The 23,974-nt window shown below is 42.9% G+C and overlaps 3 protein-coding genes across 3 annotated transcripts in view; 1 reads left to right on the plus strand and 2 right to left on the minus strand.

Moving 5' to 3' along the window:
* Nucleotides 1-287: 287 nt before the first annotated feature.
* Nucleotides 288-13,890, minus strand: SHISAL2A (shisa like 2A). The gene is made up of 3 exons (XM_063135812.1): nt 13,706-13,890; nt 8,349-8,494; nt 288-445 (listed from the first exon to the last, which is right to left on the minus strand). The coding sequence occupies exons 1-3, from the start codon at nt 13,888-13,890 to the stop codon at nt 288-290; spliced, it is 489 nt and encodes a 162-aa protein (XP_062991882.1).
* A 5,636-nt stretch (nt 13,891-19,526) lies between these two features.
* SLC26A8 (solute carrier family 26 member 8) overlaps nt 19,527-23,974 on the plus strand; it is a 32,688-nt gene continuing 28,240 nt past the window's right edge. The window contains 2 exon segments of the mRNA XM_063135940.1: nt 19,527-19,535; nt 22,647-22,834. Coding sequence (XP_062992010.1) covers nt 19,527-19,535; nt 22,647-22,834 — 197 coding nt within the window.
* Nucleotides 21,032-23,974, minus strand: part of GPX7 (glutathione peroxidase 7) — a 47,086-nt gene continuing 44,143 nt past the window's right edge. The window contains exon 4 of the mRNA XM_063118319.1: nt 21,032-21,043. The gene's annotated coding sequence lies outside the window, so the exon portion shown is untranslated. The remainder of the gene's footprint in view (nt 21,044-23,974) is intronic.

A 23,974-nucleotide genomic window follows, 5' to 3' on the forward strand; every position in this document is an offset into this window, starting at 1 on the left:
AAGGCACAACGGAGGCAGACGATGTCATGTGAGGGACCTGAGCAAACTCCGTGAGTGCCCAGTAACGAGTGTGCAATAAAATGCTCATCGGATGGAGCTGAATATGGAGTATAGAGAAACATAAGGACAAGAAAATAGGAGGCCACTGATAAATCGAGATTCAGAGGGAACTGTGGAGTGGGGGAAATAGAAAAGGAGAGTTAACATGTGATGAAACAGACTGTAATGGTGCCAGCAGAGTATAGACATAAAAAGAGCAGGCAGCTGAGAAATTCCTGGGTACACATTCAAGTTGGCCAGAGAGCATTGAGAGCTGTCACAGTGGCAGTAAAAGAAATTTCGAAGATCTCAGGTTCTTGCCTTGGATTCTCACAATTAATCCTTTTGTTCCTGTGGGGGTTTGGTGGCTGCTTTGCTGGTGACTCCTGAAAGATGCTGTTGTCCGCTAGAAAAGCAAACAGAAAGTACCATTAAAAACAGCCTCTTTCTGCTAGATCTTGTCTTTGTCATCATACTAGAATCTCTCCTTTCCGCCAAAGACTCATTTCCTCGAAGCTACTATTAGCTCCAAAATTGAGAGTGTGGTATAGTGGTTAGAGTGTTGGACTGGGACTCGGGAGATCCAGGGTCTAGTCCCCGCTCGGCCATGGAGCTCACTGGATGATGTTGGGCCAATCACAGACTCTCATCCCAACCTACTTCATGGGGTTGTTGTTGTCAGGAAAAGATAGAGAGGAAGAGGAGGACTATGTGATAGCCACCTTAGGTTCCTTGCAGGAGGGGAAAAGGTGGGATATAAATGCAACAGCAACAACAACAACAGCAACAGCAACAACAACAACAACAACAATAATAATGAACAGCATCTGTCATCTACCCCCAAGGAACTAAACAGATTTGAGGACAAGGATTTACATCAGGGAAAGCGCCTCCACAAGAGCACAGAACACAGCCCATCATTTTCCGACACCAGTTCGCCACTTCAACGAGGGTCCCAGATGCCATGCTCAGCCCCGCCTCCCACTCCACCCTTCCTTCCTCCAGCCAGTCCCTTGCATGGCAAAGCTGCATCACAAAGTGTCTTGCTGGTAGAGATGGAGCAGGCGTGTGATGACTGCTGCTCCCCTCCCAGAAGACAGAGTAAGGCTGGGGTTAGGAACCCAAGGACCGCAATACCTGATGGAACGCCTCTCCCGACATGAACCTACCTGTACACTGCGCTCAACATCTAAGGCCCTCCTCCGAGTGCCTACTCCGAGGGGAGCTCGGAGGATGGCAACAAGGGAGAGGGCCTTTTCAGTGGTTGCCCCCCGACTGTGGAATGATCTTCCCGATGAGGCTCACCTGGCGCCAACGTTATCTTTTCGGCGCCAGGTCAAGACTTTTCTCTTCTCCCAGGCATTTTAACAGCATTTAACAACGTTAAGTTTGTTTTTAATGGACCCCAGAATTGTTGTTTTAAAATGGATACTGTTGTTTTTATACTGTTTTTATGTTTTTTTAATTTTTGTATACTTTTAATGTTTACTAATCTTAATTGTTGTAAATCGCCCAGAGAGCTTCGGCTGTGGGGCGGTAAATAAATAAATAAATAAATAAATAAATAAAATGCATACTTCCACCATAGCCCAAAGTATGCTATTGTGCAAATTTGGATTTGCACAAATTCGTATCTTCACAATTGTGCACTTTAGGCTAGGGGGGGATGCAAATTTTTGGCTGTTTTTGCTTATTTTCTAAAGGTTTATTTGTGCCACCCCCTATTTGGTGCACTCATTATTTTCCTACCCCCGGGTGAAATTGCACAAGATTTTGAAGGTGGATTGGGTGCCTTCCAACTAAGGGAGTCTGCCTATGAAGTGTGGTCCTGATCCTGCAAACCTTATAATGCCCATAGTTCCTGGTTTCAAAAGTAAATACACCCTCAGCAATAAATAAATATTATGCTGGGAGGGGAATATGGGGAGGACACTGTACCTATTGGCTTGCAGAAAAGTTCCTGGATGTCCTGTTCCATCCATCTTTCTTTAACATAAAGAGTTTGTTCTCATCTCTCTTCCTGAAAAACAAAAGTATAGCTTTCTTAGTCAAACTGGAACGAACCAGGCATCTTTCCATTACAAGTCCTAATAGTATGCTACAACGTCTTAGGAAAAGTAGCCAAGTAGTAGACCAGGTGTGAGGAAGTAGATGTTCTTGGACAACTGGTAGATGCTGTTGGACTCCAACTGCCATCAGCCCCAGCCAGCATAGTCAATGGTAAGGGATGACAGGAGATATAATTCAGCAACAATTGCTGGGCAGCAGCTTTCCCATCTGTGAATTAGACTCTAGAAGGGCTTAAATCAGGGCTGGGCGGTTTGTGACCCTCCAGACTCTGTTGGACTGAAATGCTGAGCAGCCCCAACCAGCCTAGGCCATTCAATTTTTGTGACCCACCCAGAGAGCTCTGGCCATTAAGTGGAACTGAAATGAAATACATAAATAATGAGAGAAGTGACGGTATGAAAACACATTTTTCCCTGTGTAATGATTCTCATAGAGACTAAGGGTGCAATCCTATGCTGGCTGGGGAATACTGGGAGTTGTAGAACTTTTTTCTTTCTAATCATGCATAGGATTGTGCCCTAACTCCACTATCCTACTCAGAAGAAAGTCAATTTAATTCAATGGGGCTTACTCCCAGGTAGAGGTATGATTGTGGCCTAAATGTATCTGGCCCAATAATATTTTACCTTCTGTGAAAAACTCTGATACATATCATTTCAAGGTTAGAATCTCCAGGCAGGCACTAGACTGAGCAAGGGCTCTGGAATGGCTTATAAGCAGATAAAGTAATATATAAATGTTAATAATAATAATAATAATAATAATAATAATAATAATAATGGAGCTCTGGTACCCGAACCAAAAGTTAAAACCATGAGACAGCACCTGGAATGTCCATAAATAACACTTGGATTCTTTTCACATCCTTTTAGTGTGACCATCATTTTAGGACCATCATTTTCAGTACTGAATCGTTTTAATTACTGTTGTTAATGAAATCTGAGATTATCAACAATCTAAGAGTCATGCTCAACTATTCCTTAGAAATCACAAGTGCCCAATGATCCACATGTTTTCCATTTCTGAGTTGTCAATAATTACGCTATTAAGAATTACAATTATACTCTATGGGTAGGGTTGAACTTTACGAAAGTCTCCAAATTCTACTGCAATGCTCGAGCCAGCTCAAGTCTTTATCAGATTGCAAGCTTTGGGTTTTTTCCCTTTTTGCATGAAAATCCATGAGTGCTTTCAAGCATATCTTTCCAAATGTACACATCAATTGTGCTCATCTTTGAAATGTATACATTCTTCTCCCATTGATTAAATGTCCGCAAATCACATTGCAGGCTCAGAAAAGTATGGACTTCAACCACAGATTGTATCTAAGTCTGTGTTTGGTCCAGAAGGTGCGAACTGAGTAAATTCCGATAAAAAATGAACTGAACCGAATTTCTTATACATCCCTGTCCATGGGTAGTATCTAAGATGGTTCTGGTACTAGCGTAATAATATTACACTAGTGTCAGTGGCAAATTGCTGCTTCCCCCATTGCACTCTAGTTATGTTGCACAAACATTGGCTTACACCAGCGCAATGACATTACTGCTAGTGCCAAGGCAACATTGAATACTATCCCAAACTATTATTTTCACCTCTCTCCCATTTGAAAGATTGAAATAATTACCAGGAAAAGGCTGATGATGGGTTTAGTTCTTATTTTGGAGGATATTCATTATGGTTCTCCTAAATTCACAGAACACATGCCTTGCCCTAGAATTAAATTAAGCTGAGTAGGTCTGTTGCAATAATGACAGGGTACCAGCATTGTAAATTTTCTAATTAGTAGGCTTATATGTCTGGCATCTATGGATGATGTCCCATTAGGAATCCTTAAGAAAAGGGAGCAAGGTACATGGCTTGCTGTTTTTGTAAAACAAGAATTATGGCATCTTGCTCATTAAAATCAAACAGGAGTACTACTGTTAATCTCCACAGTATGCACATTGCACCTAAAAGCCTTTTCACACCTCTTTACTGGGTCCAGCACATTTTTCATATTAGGAATACTTTTCTATGTTAACTCAAAGGCTCCTGCAGCCAGGTTTAGGATACTCAGAAAGAAGATCAAAAAGAAGTCTATTTTTATAAGGAAAATGATGGCTTTCATCATAAATTGCAATTTATTACCATTTTGCTACGATGTAGGAATGTCTGGGAATTTTCTGTCATTCAACAGTAAGTGGGGGGGGGGGGGAAGCAAGTGATGACTAACCCAATCCAGAAACTGCTAAAGTCAATGGGAGTCTTGAAACTAAAAACAAGGGGTAGGATCCAATGTTAGTCCTATTTGGAGAACACACATTAACATGAATGGGATTTAAGTTAACGATGACTAAATTCAGTCCCATTCATGTCAGCTGTGAAGAAGGCAAACTCCATGTTAGGCATTATAAGAAAAGGAATTGAGAATAAAACTGCCAGCATCATACTGCCTTTATACAAATCTATGGTGCGATCACACTTAGAATACTGTGTACAGTTCTGGTCACAACACCTAAAAAAAGATATTACAGAGCTGGAAATGGTGCAGGAAAGGGCAACTAAAACCATTAAGGGGCTGGAGCATCTCCCCTATGAGGTAAGGTCACAACAGCTGGGATTGTTTTGCTTGGAAAAAGGAGGCTAAGGGGAGACATACAGTAAGAGAAGTGTACAAATTTATGCATGATAGGGAGACACTTTTCATCGTCTCTCAAAATACTAGAACCTGGGGTCACCCCATGAAGCTGATTGGTGGGAGATTCAGGACAAAGAAAAGGAAGTACTTCTTCACACAGCACATAGTTAAATAATGGAATTCACTTCCATAAGATGTAGTGATGGCCCCCAATTTGGATGGCTTTAAAAGGGGGTTGGATAAATTCCTGCAGGAGAAAGCTATCAAAGGCTACTAGCCCTGATGGTTATGTGCTACCTCGAGTATCTGAGGCAGTAAGCCTGTGTGCACCAGTTTGTTGGGGAACATTGTCATGTCCTGCTTTGTTGGTCACTGATCAACAGCTGGTTGGCCACTGTGCTGGACTAGATGGACCCTCGGTCTGATCCAGCATGGCACTTTTTATGTTATGTCAATGGGTCTACATAGGACTAAAATTGGCTTTTACCTACTGATTTTGCAGCCTAAGTCGCCTAAGTAGGAAGACCATAGGCCTATCTATATGTCTTCTAAGCCCCGCAGTGGCTGCACAGTGGCACTGGGTTATTATTATTTATTTATTTATTTATTTATTTATTTATATAGCACCATCGATGTACATGGTGCTGTACAGAGTAAAACAGAAATAGCAAGATCCTGCCGCATAGGCTTACATTCTAATTAGTTAGTTATACGATGCAGCTGTTGACTTGCAGCCACTGTGGGGCTTTTAGTTGAAGCTGAGGTAAAAAAAGTCAGGAACTTACCCCGACTTTTTTCTTGAAAGCGAGGTCTCCATGGCCCTTCCACCGTGTAATCTTGTTCTGGGGTTGAGCTGGGGTGGATGGCAACTCCTGATTGGTTGCCAGAAGCCAAGCAGAGGGCAAGGTTGTGTTAATTAGCTTCTCTGATGCTGTGTTAATTCACCCCAATTTAAATCCAAAACTGCACATTTTTGGAGGGAGCTTTTATCCTTTACTTTGCTGATACACTGCTGTGCACCTCCAGTATGTTAAAATAGAGATCTGCTGCATTCCCTGACGGTTTGCTCTAATCAGGTGAAATTGGGGCAAGGAAGCTCTCATAGGGCATTTCAGCAAACTGTCAGGGAATGCAGCAGTTTTTTACAGATGGATAAAGTTTTGAATCAGTGTAACATAAAAGCATAAATAGAACAAAGCAAGGGTTTTTTTTTACAGATATGCCAAGGTTTTACAGGAACCCATTCAGTCCTGTTTCGCCATGTGCAGCTTCTTCAGAAAAGCAACATCTTACGTATAAGAATGGAGAAACGTACATAGAACAAAATGATATACATGCCCCATGTAAAGTTACATAATTGCTTGAAAATAGCATCAGATAAGGCTCAAACCATTTCTGTTAGGAACTCACCGCCACTAATTAGCAATGCCATGGGAGTAAAGAAAAGTTGAACGCCTTAGGCAGCCTCACTATCCCAGGATTTTATTAAGGAAGGAAGTTTGGATGAGAGACAAATACAGAGTTTCAGAAACATTATAAAATTAAGAGTTTCAGAAACATGATAAAATAAACAGCCCAATGAAAGAGCATTAATGAGTTCAAACTTAAAATCCCCAGCAACTCAATCAATCAGCTTCAATAGCAGTAAGTTCTGCAGACAGGTGTGTTCCTTCATCCTTTCAGGTCATTTTATATACACATATGTTAAAGATGCAGGTAACACTAGCAATATACAGTACAGACTAGAACAGAGGTTTGTTTTTGTTTTTTTGAAAGAAAAAAACATACATCGAACCACTATCCCAAAAAAGATGCCAGTTCCAGACTCTTAGTGAAGCAGTTCAGCTGCAGTGTCCGACTTGAAAATCCATTTGGCCGTTGTCCATCTGTAAAAACATTGCTCATTTGTGTTCAATTTATGCTTTTATGTTATACTGATTTTCTAGCACGTGTGTTTCCTGTGTATACCTGTTCAACTCACCTAGTTCTGTTTACTTTGTACGTTTCTATATAGTTATCTCTTATGTATTGGTTTGTCACTCATACAGTTGTATGCTGTTTAGCATTTATTCTTCAGTTCTTATTCAACTGGTGCCCTAGTTTTGGTATTTCAGAGAAGAACCTCGGACCTTTTTCAGAGTTTGTTCATTGCTGAAGGCTGGACTGGCTTTTGAAAGATCTGATTCAGCCTTCCCCAACTTGGTGCCCTCCAGATGTGTTAGATTTGCACCTCCCATAATTTCCAGCCTTGCTGGACTGAACAAACTTGCTGGACTATACAAGCAGTTAGCAGATTGATATTGGGAGTAAAATATTCAGGCATGTCAAGCACTTCTCTCTCATGGGAGAGAATAAAAAAAAGAGAGAAATTAAAAGACGGCATGGCACCTAAAGGCAAAGCAGTGCAGGTTGTGTAAAAGAGAAAATGGCAACACGGCAGTGTAAAGGCCACAGAAGATTAAAGAGGAGAATCAAACTGTTTTCACTCTTATTCAGGCTCCTTTGGGCATCTAGTGACATTTCAGCTGCCTCCCTCTATTGGCCAAGTGCCATGTTTCTATTTGCAAGTTTGGTTGTTCACAGAACATTTAAGCTTTCAATCTGGCTGCTCCTTCTGTCTCAAAAGGCACAAAGTGGAAGCTCTGAAAATAATATTTACACTTCACTTTTATTTCTTACGATTCCCAGGATTCCCTCCTCTAAATCCCTGAGTACCTGGTTAATACTGTTTGATTTGGGATGAAGGCTGCTCTAGTTTCTTTAAATTAAAGGCCCACTAACATTCTTTACTACATAAGGGAGACAGAAAAAGCCTACTGCTGATGCCCAGAGGGAACACATGAAGGACCAATATAATGTTTCTCATGTCCCACATAAGCTTGAACTACCCCAATACAAGACACTGTAGTGGTCAGTTTATACTAGCCAAGGCCATAGCTCAGAAACAGTGACATGGATTTTCCCCTAAAGTGACGATGTGGACAACAGCTTAGAAAGATGTCCTCCAAGTATGTGTATTTTCCAACAAGCAATGCACAACCCAACATGTCTGATGCATTCTGAGTTGCTTTCTCCTATCACAGTTTGTTTATTTATTTATTTATTACATTTTATACCGCCCAATAGCTGAAGCTCTCTGGGCAGTCCACAAGTTGTGCTGAATGATCATACAAGCGGCCAATGGATATCTTGTTCTCCTATTATGCATGTTACCCTATTATGTATAATATGTTTTTAGTTGTTTTATGGTTTGCATGTTTTTAATCATTTTGTTTTAAGTCAACTTGGATCTTTTTTAAGAGATAGGCATCTAATAAATACGATGATGATGATGATGATGATGATATCATCGATATCCTTTGAAGACTTTAAAATGATGCTCCTTCCTTTGTCAAACTTCCTCTAGAGCTGTAGTAAGAGCAAACCCTGCCCCAGGCATTTGTTTTAGGGAAGCTCAAAGAAATTATTCTTGATTAAAGGAGGCTTGCACTGCTAAAATTTTAGGACCTCCAATTTCAGAACACTTTAAAAATCCAGATGCAAACACATATTGGTAATGCTGAATTATATTCAATTGAGGAAACTTTTGAATATTCCCTGAGGAATGAGGAGGCCTCACCTGCTGTCTGTAAGCTTAAGCTTAATCCTGTGTCCAGTTTGCTGCATGGCTTGGTGTTGATAAACAAGTAACAGAGAACACACACAGTGACGATAAAAGCCAGCAGGACCACGGCTGCGACTGACAAACCAACAAGCGCTCCAATGCTGAGAAAAGAAAGAGCGATGAAATTTAATGTGCCGACTAGACTGAAGGCATTTGGAATCATCATGGCCCTTGGGAAGCATCGGGGTTACATATATTTAATGGAGGGAGACAGATGTTTTGACAATATGGGGATAAATTGATTTACCTTTAATGTTCTCATGAGAACTGAATCATGTTATAACAATTCATTACCCAGCCCTTCCTGACATTGTTTAGATCTATAGACCAGATTACATCCAAGGTGCTTCATCATGTTATCTAGATTTACTGAGTTTGATGTTGCTGTGAGCAAAACATGTATAATCAGGAGACTCTCCTTTGAAATTGGTGGAGTGAAACCCATGTAAAATTGATTTTGGTGAAGCCCCTCTCTTTCCTCTTTGCCTTTAATAAAATAAACAATTGGATAAAGCAGGGGGGATGTCTGTAAACTCTCAAGAGTCCTGGAACAAACAGGCAAGCACTCCTCCTGCGTGGAAGAGAGAAATTTTGTATACACTGATTAGAATGTTCAAACCTGCGTATCTTTGAAAACTACACGGAAACAAAACTGAAGCAAGAGAAACCAGTGGGAAGCAAAGTTTAGTAAATATATAAAGCTTTATCTTCAGGTTTGTTTGTTTTTAAAAAACAACAGTGCCTTTTAACTTTGATTTCTGAATACCTTAAGGAAAGCAAATACATAAAACAGTCCAACTTCTAAGATTTCCTTGGAAATGCAAAGTGTTTGATGATGTGTAGTGTTTTTCTTTATAAATTCCTGTGTGACGGCTGTTGGCATTTCCATTTTTCTACGCAGATCAAGTGGAGAATAATTTCCATGAGATCATCCAGTAAATTCATGACTAATCGGGGAATTGAATCCAGAAACTTCAGGTCCATAGCATACCCACTGGAGCTAATGGTCAAACTAGACAGGTGAGGCAATCATGTGCATCTTAAACACATGCTTGCCCTATTTACATATAAAGTGAAGTGGGGAGGGGTTTGCTCACTACACAATAAGAACAGTGGGGGGAGGGGAGTGCAAGCTACTCTCTTTTTACTTTGCTGCACTCTGTAGCAATTTTCTATTTTCTCCATGCACAAATGACATTTAGTTTTGGAGGCAGGCTTGAGAGGTATAGGGACTGCTTAAAATGAGGGTGGGCAACCTGTGGCCCTCCAAAGGTTTTGGCCTACAACTGCCACCAACCCTACCCAGTATAGCCAATGGTGAGGGATCATGGGAGTTGTATTCCAAAACATCTGGAGGACCACAAATTATCCACTCCTGGCTTAAAAGTAGCAGAGTACAGAGAGGTAAGGGAAGAGCAGAAAGACAGGTTTCACTCTCCTCCATCACACACTCTTTTTTATGTAATGTGTAGACACAGTGCTGCCACCACCACAATGCTTCTGACATGAATGGAGCAAGCACATGCTTAAGATACTCATGATTGCTCCACCTGCCTAGTTTGGCCCTAAGCAAATTGTATTTAGACAACTTCCCTGTTGGATGGTTCCCACCTGTCAGAAGGACTGGGGGGTGGGTGTCAAACTATACCATACATTAAATACACCATGTCCAGCAGACTCTGTTTTGTACTCACAAGTAGCATATGAGTTAGATCTGGATTTCATAAACTGGTCTGGGTGGGGTGGCAAGTTTATGGTCTTGTCTAGTCTAGGGTGACCTTATGGAAAGGAAGACAGGACTGCCGTATCTTTATCAGTTGTATTGAAAAGGAAATTGCAGCAGGTGTCTTTGTATGCATGCAGCACCTGGTAATGTTCCCTCTTCATCACAACAGTTAAAGCTGAAGGAGCCCTGTCATCTTTTGTATCTGGTCACTCTACAAAAGAGGGCAGGACTCCTGCAGCTTTAACTGTTGTTAAAGGGAATGCTGCATACACCTGCTGAAGAGGGAATGTCACCAAATGCTGCATACACCTGCTGAAATTCCCTTTTCTATACAACTGTTAAAAATATAGGAGCCCTGTCCTCCTTTCCATATAGTCACCCTAGTCCTGTCTTGCAGCAGGGGGTAGGACTCAATGGTGTTTGAGTTGGACTCAAGGCAGTGTGGCACCTGAGGAATCCTGAACGACCAGATTTGGCCCCCGGGCCTGAAATTCCCCACTGGAGGTATGTGGCTCTGACGTCAGTAAGGCAGTGAATCAGTTCTTAGTTCCAGTCACCTTGGATAGCTCTTTTAGACTTCTGACTGGCTCTGACTGAAACCTGGCTGAAGGGGGGCATAGCCAGTGTTTGGAGACATGGCCACCAATAACTGGTTGCATGGATGGACCACTTCTGTTGTGATTCTGAGCCCTCCAGCTATGATGCAAGACAATAAAGAGGTCTGCCAAGTAGTCCACAAACTTTATTCAGCAAATAAACATCTCTTTGCACCTGAAGAGAGTGTAAGCACTAGGAGCTTTCTTCTAAGCTAAAACTAGGCTGACTAGGCAGTTGTCCTTTCAACAACAGGGAAAGTTTTCCCTGAGCCACTTTTGCTTCAGGGAAGATTCTTCTGAAGGAGCCTTTGGTGAGAAGCTAGATGAGCTGGTCACTCCTCCCCTGCTTTCAGCTCAGCCTGCTTGACCCTGTGGCAGACTCTGAGATCGGTCAACTCTAAAGTCCCATCTCCCTCTGAGGAAAGTTCAGTTGTTAGCATTCATTCTAATAAAAAGCTCCATCACACCGGGGGTTAACACGCTCCCTACCTCGCTTCTCCGCCTGTGTTTTCCTTCCTCAAGTTACTTCTTCTTTCAAGAAGAGGAAGTACACAATGAGCACAAGGCCCATTGAGTCCGCTGTTCTAATGGTGCTGCTTCTCCTGCACACAGCAGGAGAGAGCATCAATTCCGTGTTTAAAAATAAATCAGACTTAACGAGGGCTCTTTTTTGTTGTTGTGCAAGGAAGGCCAAAAGGGGCAGAAGGCATGCAAGAGGCAGACAACGTCATGTGAGGGACTTGTGCAAACTCTGAGTGCCCAGTAACGAGTGTGCAATAAAACGCTCATTGGATGGAGCTTAAAATCCAGTGAAGATTCATCCCTGGCTCCTGAAGTGCCTGGGAGAAACTCCTCTTCCTCTTCCTGTGTTGGCTGGTACATTTCTAGTCCTGTTTCCTCTGGTTCAGAATCTGATTCCGATTGATAGCTTGAAACCCCTTCCCCCACATTAGGGAGAACAGGCCTGATACTAATACCTTCCATGCACAGTGTAGACATCTGTGAGATTGTAATTCATTTTCGATTAGAAAAATCAGAGCAATTATCCTGTTTATGAAGGATGTTGGAGAAACTCCCTGAAAATCTCTTTGAAGTCCTCTGCTCAGACATTGCAATGTCCATGCAACTCGCGTGAGCAGTCATTAGCAAAGAATGAGCTAACTCAAATATTATCTGAAGCAACTGTTAGGCTGCAGTTCTAATACAGACTTGCTAGAGAGCAGGAATGTGTATCTGCTTTGGACAAAACGCAGGCAGAATTGGGCACCTTTTAAACCATTTCTGCTCGTCTCAAGAATAAGAAGGCTTCCTACCAAAATCGTCAGAACAAAAGCTGAGCTGGAATGAGGCTTCGTTACTGATTCATGCTTGGAAACACACAGATCTTATATCTCTCCTGCAAATAGTGTTTGTTTGTTTTGTTTCTCTAAAATGCTAATGAATGGGGAAGGGAGTGAGGGAGTGCAGTTGAGTGACTGACAGGCTCACCCTCTAAGTCCCAGAAATAAAAGAAATTTTTAAAAAATAAAAAGTTTAATGCAGTTTCTTCTAAAACAAATTGAAGTATAAAGGAGTGTATAAAGGAGCACCTATCTTTCTGACATTTGACAGGTGGAATTCCCTCCTAAGGGGCTACTATGCATGTACACATCATCCAATTCTGACAAATAGGGAAAAAAAGTTATAACCATTATTTGATTTTCCATGATAGGCAATGGGAGACACAAAGCCTCAGGTTTCTAAATCTCAGTTTAGTACCTGAATCAAAGTGGACAATCTCTGGACTTGTCTGAGCAGAAATGGACTATTTCCCAAAATTCCAAATCAGGGTCCGAGTCAAATCAGTGCAATTTACTTCTGAGTAGACAAGCTGAGAATGGTACTTCATATTGCCATTTGAAAAAAACCCAGTATTCAGGATAAAAAAAAACAGATGATCTCAGTTGACACTACTTAGAAATATAACAGGACTGATATAGAACTTTAAAAATAAGAAAATTCAAAGTGCTTTCTATACTTAATTATAATCTTGTAAATAACCACTCACCAGGATGCCTGTGGCAATTATGAATTACCCCCCAGGTAAACATGGCACAGAAGTTACAGATAAATCTCTTAAGTCTCTCAGAAATCTCTCTTAAGCCACAGATAAATAATGTACTATTGGGAAGCAATATGTTGCTGTTGTTGTTATTTTGTGCTAGCGAACTTCTGAGGACTTTTGCAAGGTTACATTACTGCAGTAATTCTTACCACAGCCATATAATCAATCAGCCACCCCTCTATACTGCAAAGGGGACAGAGGCTGAGAATATAGAAGCTCCAGGGGAGTGAACTGAAATGGGATTTGAACCATGAGCACTCTTCCCCCTAATGCTCAAGATGGGACACCTTTAAACAAGACTACAAGTCTTTCATTTGGATTAGTAAGTCTAGAACAGCTACCACTCCCCTGTTCTGTACCACTAATATTAGAATTATCTTCACTCAGTTAAAAGTGTGGGGAGGGAGGGGGGGCATCCCTCCTTTTGTTATCATGGTTCTTATGAGTAAAACAAAATGGTTCAAAGTAATTATCTGAAGGATAATTATCCGAAGGTATCAGGTCATCTCTTGAGCATGCATCTTTTGATGCTCTTGCTGCAAATGAGGATGATCCCACCTTAACTACGTCTGCTACAATGGGGCTCTGAAGCCACTCTGGGTTTCAGTCAGAACCAGCCAGACCTCTAAAGAAGCTATCCACGGTGCTGAAACTTTTTGGATGGTTCAGCACCTTGGATAGGTCTCTTAGCCGTCTGACTAGTTCCGATTGAAACCCGGCGTTTCAGCACCTCGGATAGCTCCTTCAGAGTTCTGGCTGGTACTGATTGAAACCCCGAGTGGCTTCACAGCCCCACCGACGCCGGAGCCACCCGCCTCGCCTGTTTTCACTCTAGTCCACCGCCGACGCGGACGGCCCGCCTTCGTCCAGCGCGCTCCGCTCTCACCTGAGCCACCACATGTAGTTGTGCTCGTAGGGGAAGAAGCTGTTGGGGTCATCGCAGCAGTACTTGACGTCCTGGAAGCCGCAGCAATAGATTGCGCCGGCCTCGCCGCCGGCCTCGGGCGGGCAGCTGAAGGCGCTCACCAGCACCTGCTCGGCGTTGACGTAACTCGCGCAATCGGCGCTCATGGCGCGGCCAGACGAGCGAGGGCAGTCTCCGTCGCGGGGCTGCTCGGAGGGCAGCGGGAGAGAAAGCTGCCGAGCCGCCAAGCCCGGAGCCGGGAAGGTGCCGCCCGCGCGCAGGCGCAAGTCGAGGGCGCAGGACCAGGCGCAGGACCGCCGCGCCTCCTCCACCACCGCCTGCGCCCGCTGCTGCTGCTTCTCCTCTCCCCGGAAAGCAACTGGTTCCGTCCTCTCCCAGCCTTCCCGCGCAACCCCTCTCTCGCGCTCGCCCCTCCGACCAGTCTTGCCCGCTGGTCAGGACTTCTGACCAGTGCGGCGAACGGGCGCTTCTGTGAGGAAAAGGCGCAAAAGAAGCAAAGGGCGGGCCCGGAGTGGGGGCGGGGGACGGATGGTCCAGCAGCACGATACGTCTCCACGCTGAAATCGGCAGCTACTGCCGCTCTGATTCATCCAGTGGAAGCTGGTGGCTCGGTGTCATGGGGGGCTCCGCACCTAGGACAGCTGGTTCTGGCTGGTTCTGACGGAAACCCAGAGCGGATTCACCGCACCACTGACATCGGAGCCACCAGACTCCATTGGATTCGTCTGCGATTGGACAGCCTTCACCAGCCTGGGCGGCGGCAGTGGAGGCTGGTGGCTCCGACTTTGGTAGGACTAGAATTCCCTTCTGGGTATCATTCAGAACCAGCCAGAACTCTAAAGAAGCTATCCAAAGTGCTGAACCCAATCTGCAAAACATCACCTTGAATAGCTTCTTTAGAATTCTGGCTGGTTCTGACTGAAACCCAGAGTGGATTCACAGCCTCACCAAAATTGGAGCCACTAACCTCTACTGGCTGGTGCCCTTTCCAGACAGTGGGGGCGGCTTGGTCATTCGAGAGCCTGGATTTCATGGATTTCAGCTGGGGGAGGCAGCTTCAGACTGCTCTGGGTCTCAGCTGAGTGGTGACACACACACAATGAACATTTTTCTTCTCTTGCGACCGCAATGCCATGTTTTCCAACTGCTTCTGCATTCCTGATCTGATTGAACGCTTGTCAAGCCTGATAGAAATATAGATATCCTTTGAGCATGTGAATTTTAAGGTCCCTTAAATCAGTAGCCTCTACAGGACTGTAGGAATAAAATGAAGTTTGCATCTGCCAATCTCTGGGTGGGCTAAGCTGTGGAGCCCCTGGACTTTATTATTATTATTATTATTATTATTTATTTATATAGCACCATCAATGTACATGGTGCTGTACAGAGTAAAACAGTAAATAGCAAGACTCTGCCGCATAGGCTTACAATCTAATAAAATCATAGTAAAACAATAAGGAGGGGAAGAGAATGCCAACAGGTACAGGGAAGGGTAAGCAGGCACAGGGTAGGGAAAAACTAACAGTAGAAAGTAACAGTAGAAGTCCCTAGCTGCCCCACTGCCTCCAGATGCAATGGACTACAACTCCCAGCATCCCCATGGCTAGCTGGGGATGCTGGTTGTTATAGTCCAACACATCTGGAGGGCACCAGGTTGGAGAAGGCAAAGATGTTGCTGGTTTCCAGTTCCTTATTCAATATAGAGCTGAATGTACAACATTACACCAGATCAGTTTTCTACAACTTAATGCCCTCCAGATGCGTTGGCCATCAACTCCCATCAGCCTCAGCTAACATGGCCAATGGCCAGTAATGCTGAGGGTTGTTATCCAAAACATTTGGAGGGCATCATTTTAAGGAAGGCTGTACTAGGCTGTACTGTGTCTTCTGCAATTCAAGTTAAGAACATAAGAACATAAGAAGTGCCATGCTAGTTAGCTAAAGCCTGATAAAAGCTGCTTACTGTGTTAGACTACACGTTTCTATATTTTCTATGCCCTTAACATGTTAACTAGACACAACTGTGAGAACTCATTAAACCTCCTTGCCACTTCTTCTGGTATCAAAGCCACTACACCCAGTAACATCGGATCAACCACCCTCCACAGGCTAGGTGGACTGTAAACTATGCTACCACCATTGAAGCTCAGATATTGCCATATAGCTCTGAGATTGTACCTAAGCAAGTAAGGTTGTGGATCATGGTCCACCCATATAAACTATGTGGTGGCTAATGCGAGGAGGCCAACTGCTGCTCTGATGAGATTTTTTTTTAGTAAAGTTGGGCAACATATTCCCTCCATTATTCATGTGTTTGTGGCCAATATTGCCCAAATGTTATATGGATCTCAATGGTATGCTTATTATAATCTTCGACATCTGGAAATTGTTCAGACCAAATTCTTGAGAGCAATATTTTTAATACCTCACTGTGTCTCTAATGCAGCGCTGTGGTTAAAAGCTGGGATAGTTCCTATTGAAGCCTGCACTAGATTGTATATGATAAATTTTTGGCTAAAACTGATATTTGTACCAGTAGGGCTGGCCCCTCTGACATTGCTGGATCCCTTTCAATCAAAATGGAAAAAGCATTTGGGTAAGGAATTATCTTTATTAGGATTTTCTCCCAATGCTTTAATAGCCTTAGGATATTCAAACGCCAAGTCAGCAGTTAAACAAAGAATTTGGGATACTGTACTGCAAGAGCATGTAAGTTCGCTATCTCAATGCAGCCCCTTAAGGGACAAGATCTTTGTACACAGTGCCTATTTGGCAAATATGGCCCTGTCTAAATATAGAAGAGCCTTTACATTAACGAGATTTGATGTTTTGCCCTCTAAGCTCTTGTATGGAAGATTCCAGGGAATTCCAGTCCAAGATCGACTTTGTCCCTGCAATAATGGGGAAGTAGAAACAGTGGGCCATGTACTTCTACATTGCTCTTTCTATCGGGATTTACGCAGGGACCATATTTTTCCCATGTTATATAATTATCCGGGTAGGACTGACAGTTTTTATATTTCTTTGCTTCTCTCCGATAAGACACCACATTTACGAATCAAGTGGCCAAATTTTGTGCAATTGCTATAACTTGCCGTAATCTTTTAACCGTCGATTGCAGCCTCTGATTGTGTGATACAATTTCCCAGCAACTGCTGGATGTATGTAATATAGTAATGTATGTATGTGTTTGGGATTGTCTGTTTGTTATTAATGTTTTTATTGGTTTTGGTCAATGACCGTAATAAATTTATTCATCCATTCACCCACCCACTCCACACTGCTTTGAGGCTACAGTAACAGCAATCATTTTAAAACACCAACACTAACCCACACAGATCTGATATAATCCTCAGAAATTCAAAATTAGGCTGACTATATGAAAAGAAGGACAGGGCTTCTGTATCTTTAACAGTTGTAGTCAGGGCTGGCCTTCCCTGAGGCAGCCTGGTACGGGCACATCAGGTGGCAAAATTTGGGATGAGTGGCGGGAGCCTCCACAGGTGCACTCACCACTTCTTAGTCCTGCTGGCAACTGCAAGCATCCAGTGGGACCAAGAAGTGGCCGCACCTGCAGGCTTCCCAGGTAGCTCCCACCCACCTATACTGTTTGTTTGGGCAGCTAGCAGGCTCACCCACCACCCCTTGGTCCCACTGGCCCTGTGTTTGTGACTGGCGGGATGAAGAAACAGTGTGCATGGCTGGCACCGGCTGCCCAAACAAGCAGCCCAGGTGGCCTGAAGGCGTCCAAGTGAGTGGCCACCTCTTGGTCTTGCCACCCACCCACTCACTTCTCACCCACCCTGTCTGCCTGCCTGGGCAGTCAGCAGTGCACTTGCCTCTGTCCAACTGCTCCTGTTCCAGCAGCTTGCCTGAACAGGAAGCAGTGCACCACTCCCTGACCTGGCTTGCCCACCTCATCTCAGCAATTAAAGCTGCAGGGGCCCTGCCTAGCATGACCAGATATAAAAGAGAGTGGGGGTCCTGGAGCTTTAATTGTTGTGATGAAGAGGGAATTTCACAAGGTGCTGCATGCATAGAAATGACACCGGCTGAAATTCCAGTTTCTGTACAACTGTTAAAGATGCAGCAACCCTGTCCTCCTTTCCATATGGTCACCTCCTTTCCATATGAGTGGGGAAATGGGGATTTAGGCATTAGGGCAATTGGATGCATGTTATGAGATCACAACAATTGACAACACAGAGAGACAAATCAAATGAAGCTCGGCAAGTCTGGGGCAATGTTGACATCACACAAAAGAATGTTCATTCTTGGTGTACATTAGATTGACAGGCATTGTGAGAGTATTTAAAAGAACACCGAGATTCTAAACAGTTCCAACTGATACAGAGAAACCAGTAGCATAAGTACACAAAGGAAAGGAACAGAACAAAGAGCTGGACCAAAAATGGTAAGTGAACAACAAGAGACCTCCCCTCCTCAAAACGGAATATAAAAAACGACTAGTAATATAAAAGTAAAAACAACAAGTACATTATTTTAAAGAGGCCATGGCTATTTTTAAAAGTGAGAGGGAGGCAAGTTCCTTTAGTGACAGAACACAGGACTCTAACCCACCTTTTCTTTCCTCTTTTAACATTAAAGAGCAGAAATTCACCTGCCTTTAGGATAGCAAAAGATGCTTCTGCCTGCAATTTCTCTTGAAAATAGGGCTGGAATGTAGGGCCACCTTTAATAAAAGAGCAATGCAGACACTTTCCCTATGGCTCTTTCCTCCTTCACATGATCTGAGGCACAGTCACATCATCTACAGACATAATTCAAAATGCTCTGCAACATTTTTAGAGGATCCCTATTTGTTCTTACCCAGTTGAATTTTAAGATGCCTTTTTAATAATGTGCTGCTTTAAAAAATGTATTTTTAAATGTTTTAATTAGTTATATGTATTTTATAGTGTTTGCATTTGTGTTGTACTCCACCTCGATCCAGAGGGAGAGGCAGGTAATAAATAAATAAATAAATAAATAAATAAATAAATAAATACTATCATTATTCCCTATAAAGGCAAACTTGGCAGCCTGAAGCCAGCCATTGGGTAGTGAAGCAGGACTGCCTACACACATTATAGTGATTTCTTAATACTTGGGGGCTTCCATGCTTGAGGAAAACGATTGCTTTGTGAGTGTGTTTTAAATGAGAGCCCCCCAAAATCCTCAAGCTACTCCAGATATCCCCAAAATAGTTTCAGTACCTTGGAAACTATTCACTGAAACTATTCAACTAGAACAGATTCACTGCCCCACTGACAATAGAGCCACTAGCCCCCACTGGAGAGCTGAATGTGCCACACAGCCTATTCTGATCCCCCTAGCCCTCAGGTGTGATAGAGGACCATTGATGCTGGGGTAAGATTCAGCTGCCAATCAGGTCAGTTTCTGAATGCGGGATGTGGGGAGAGGCATCTTGTCCTTCAGTCGAAGCAGCAAAATCTCTTTGGTGTGTGTATATATGTCCTATTTACCCTGTCATGGCTGTGCAGTGGCATGATGCAGCTGCCAACTCATAGCCACAACAGGCATTTCCCCCCAAAACTGCGCTTTTTGAAAGTGTTCAAAGAATCATAGAATAGTAGAGTTGGAAGGGGCCTATAAGGCCATCAAGTCCAACCCCCAAGTTACCACAACTTCTCCCTTTGCTCTGAGGTCACCACATTGTTTCTTCATGTGTCAGTGGTGGTCTCAATTCAGGTTATGAGTGGGCATAGTTCTGTATGTATCTGGTAAACACAGGAATGCATGCATTGGGTATGTATCGGGTATGTATCAGGTAAGCATGGGAAGGCAGTACAGGGGGCAGGGGCAGGCTTAACAAGCCGAATGGCCGCCAGTGCTACAGCTTCATTTCTTAGGCTCCCTGTGATCAAGTATCTGAAAAGGTCTCTGCTGACATCTAAATTTATTGCTTCCACCTTGCAGCAACAATGCTGTGGGGTTTTGAGGGAACAAGCCACCAATGTGGAATAGTATATACACCCCCATGGACTGAACCTGATTGCATTTATTTCAGTTCTTGCTCAGCTGTTCCATAAACTTAATGAATTCTTTCAACTACATTGAACTTACTGCCATTAAAAACTCTTTTGTGTCACTTGATGGAAGTACTGAGTGGCTACTAGAAGCCACGTAATCCATCTTCTGAGAACATTTGTATTATTTATGTAACTGGTTCTTTTTATTTACCCCTAAACACGTTTTTAGCAAAATAGATCAATAGTGCCCAAATGCCATCTGCTTGTCAACCTCCGAGATCACCTTGAAATCACTATAGCATGGCCATGTAAAACTGTCTCCCTATGTTCCTGGCTCATTGATTCTCTGTGCTTTTAAATATTTCATGTAGAAGCATAATTTGTCTGGCTTCATATGAGTCTTTTCAGGTCATTTTGCCTCTCTTATTATTAATCACTCAATTCAGTGGTGGTGGTAGTGGGAGCGGGGGATCCTTTGCAGATGCAAGTAAGACAAAGTATATTGAATTGTGTTAGATGCATTTCTTATAAGAATTAGGCCCATGAAACTAATATAATAATAATAATAAATAATCCTTTCATGCAACATATTAGAGAAATGACTTTTTCCTTCAGCATGTTCTGCATTTTTTTGCAACAGTACATTTCTTACCCAATGCAGTAAGTAATATAACGTTTAAAATGTATTTGTTATCAGTTTATTAAACTTTATTACATTTAAATTAATACAACTTTAGATGTACAATTGGATTGTAAGCTGCATGTCATTGAGACACAGGGGAAAAACACCTAAAAGGGAGATTTGTAGGCTTGTTAGTTTGGTAGTTGTTCTTTAAAAACAAAAAGCCACTAAAAATTAAAGATGGGCATCATACTTGCACCACTATAAAACATCTTTAACAGTTGTATTGAAAAGGGAATTTCAGCAGGTGTCATTTGTATGCATGCAGCACCTGGTGAAATTCCCTCTTCATTGCAACAGTTAAAGCTGCAGGAGCCCTGCCCACATTTGTATCTGGTCTCTCTAGTATAGCTCCTGAAGCTTTAACTGTTGTGAGGAAGAGTGAATTTCACAAGGTGCTGCATGCATAGAAATGACACCTGTTGAAATCCCCTTTTCAATATAACTGTTAAAGATACAAGAGCCCTGTCCTACTTTTCATGTGGTCACCCTAATAAAACAATCTAGGGTTAAATTATGAGGAATGTTTTTGTCCTTAGCTCTATCTTCTGTAAGATGCTTAGGTAGGCAGGTTTTGATGGGAAAACTGGATCTGGTGGATCCTGAATAAAAAGCTTGTTTTATGTATGGAAAGCAATCCCTGCTTTCCACCTTAGCTGGGTTGAGGTGCCCATTTAATTATTTCTTTGCTGATGAAGCCACTAAGGTGAAACTAGATGCAATGTTAAAAGTGTGAATGCATTTAACGTGTCTGGTTGTTTTTTCTTCTTCTAAATTGTGCATGTTGAATCCCTCTCAGCCTGAATTCCATTTCAGAGAAGCTCTTAGGGGCTGCTTCTAATAATAGGCAGGGCTGAAGGCAAAATTCTAGCATATTTTAACTTAAAGCTCTTGGGGTGCACAAAAGCTGGAAAACCACCAAAGGATCAGTGGCGGCGGAAAGGGCATGGGACCAGGGAAACGGGGCGTGGCCATCTGAGGGAACACTGGAGGGTTGGACAGGGACCCAGGAGAACAGAATTTGGCCCTTAGGCCTGAGATTCTGCTCCTGTGTTCTACATAATACTTTGGGAGGGATTAGGGTTACAACCACAGTCTGCACCGAAGGGGGCTTAACTCCCCAATACTGCAGTCTTGATTATATGCCCCCTCCCCGAGCTGCTACCTGTCCCATGAAGGAAACGTCCACTGGGGCCAATGGAAATTTCCCTCCTAAGACCAATAGCAGCTTTGGAGGGTGGTTTTCATGGGACCATCATGCAGAAGAGAAAAGTTAACCCCCCTCCCTGTACACCACAGTTGTGAATCCCTCCGTCCCCCACGCTGTGTCTGTAATTTATAGGGGAAAGACCAAAGGTATGTTAAATGCATTGACACATTTGATGTAGCAGTGTGTAGTTTGGTCCTAAATAATATGGTGCAATTGAGAAGTGGTGGCAAGTGAATGAGAATGGGGACAGCATCGAGGGATGAGGAAGAAGGAAGTTGTACAAATGTAAGATATTAGAATAGATTAGGAAAGGAAGAGGGAGGAGGGAGAGGATGGGGAAAAATTGATCAGGAAATGAAGGTCATTAATAGATCATGTTTACATCCTAATCTGGCTCACATTTATACCATTAACAGGTCTTAATTCACACCTGCTAGAGCACTGTTCCTTTCTGGCACAAATTAGCAGCATTTCTGTTAATGTTTCCCTAAGGATTCAGATTAAAGTTTCAGTCATGGATTAATTACACTTGGCCATCCATTTATATACAATCAAGCTGGTCAGAGTGCTGTTAGCATAGATGAACCCCACCCCATGTTTGGTGCATGTTCATGGACACATAAAGACCAGGTGAGTGTGTGCTTTCAAAATGAAGAAGTTTGGATTATTCCAGAATAAATGCTGTTCTTTGGCACGAATTAGAATCTGGAAACCACAAATCAGCAGAGCAACATAAAATCATCTAAAAAACAGAAAGAAGCAGGGAGAGGAGGCATGTTCCTATAGTCACACAACACGGGATTCAAGCATTTTTGTGCTGGAGCAAATCGGAGACCTTGTGAACTATGTTTCCCTAGTGCTGGCAATAGATCATGCATGGTTATGGGCTAAGAATTTTAGTCTCCAGGATTGTGCTTGACCCTGTTATAAGTTTATGGATTTCAGATGCATTAAAGCCCAGAAAGGGGAAACTTAAATCTCATCGAACTTATGGGTTCTCATGTTATAATATGCCAGGACCAGTATGATGAAATGGACCCAGCTGTTAGCATTGCCAATGAGAGACAGCCACTAAGGGTGACATACAACATCAACAGAAAAGTGTACAATGAAGAAGAATTCCAAAAAGATCATGACCAAAAGCTTTATTCCCAATCCAACAAAGAGCCTGAGAGTACTCAGACTGGACGAAGAATCCAATGCAGGTAAGTGTCAAACAGCACACTTGTCCCTTTGAAGACAGCATTTCATGCCTTGTACTTTAAATGAGCAGCAAGATTGTCAAACCATAGACACCCAATTTCTTGCAGTGTATTAAAAAAGGCTAGTGCAGTTTGCAAGCTGTGCAAACACACACATATTTAGATAGGGTTGTACTCCGTTTTAGTTTAACCTGGGTACCATTCATTTCAATGTGTCTACTCTAAGTAGGACAAACATGGGCTGCAACCTAAAGTAAGATTAAAATGACAAGTAAGTGTAATTAGGAAAGAAACCAATTTTACTAGGATCACAAAGTAGTAAGCAAGCTCCCCTGGGCAATTTATCAAACTTGATGTTTAGCAGAAACAACAAACAAACCAAAAAAGTGGTGGGAAAGAAAAATACATTGCAATGAAATGGGGGAATGAGGACATTACCCTACTGGTTGATTTGATTGTACCAGAATATTCTCCCCATGTTTGTGGAGCTAATATAGCTCCTTAGTGGTTCAAGGAGTTGGAAGAAATGAAATGACAGGGGCAATGACAAGAGAGAAAGTGTCAGAAGACTCATAATGGATCCAACCAAAGATGTGCTAGAGTACATCCTTGTCATGGACCAGGGCTCCAACCCTTGTCCTCAGGGGATTTTAAACCTTTGTCCTCAAAAAAGAAGGATTAAAAGTTAATGGGAGAGGATTCAGCCATGGAATGTCTTCACAAGGCTTCCATCTCACAGGATCTGTTCTCCAGAAAGACCCCAGAGGTTAGCTCCCCTGCATCCAGAAGAGGCTGCATTATCATCCTCAGATTCTGAGGATTGCGGCCATGAAAATACTAGCATGTCACAGCTATTCCTACATTGTTGCAGCCTGAGAATGCAAAAACAGTCCAGGTCCCTTTAAAAGAGCGAGCCTTAATCACTGGAAGGAAGGGCCAATCAACTTGAAACCAGCAATACTTTTATTTAAGACTCGTGTTGCACTGATCTTGCCCTCGTCTTGACAATGTCGGGTCTGCAGCACGAGATGGCATGCTGCCGCATTGGTACTCCTTCTGACCATCTACAGCAGAAGAAGCGCAGTTGAGGGTTTTACTGAAGGTTCCGCCAGGCCCGCCCACCCAAGCACACATGTGGCAGTT

Source organism: Elgaria multicarinata, chromosome 1 (genome assembly GCF_023053635.1).
Source record: "Elgaria multicarinata webbii isolate HBS135686 ecotype San Diego chromosome 1, rElgMul1.1.pri, whole genome shotgun sequence".
Lineage (NCBI taxonomy): Eukaryota > Metazoa > Chordata > Lepidosauria > Squamata > Anguidae > Elgaria > Elgaria multicarinata.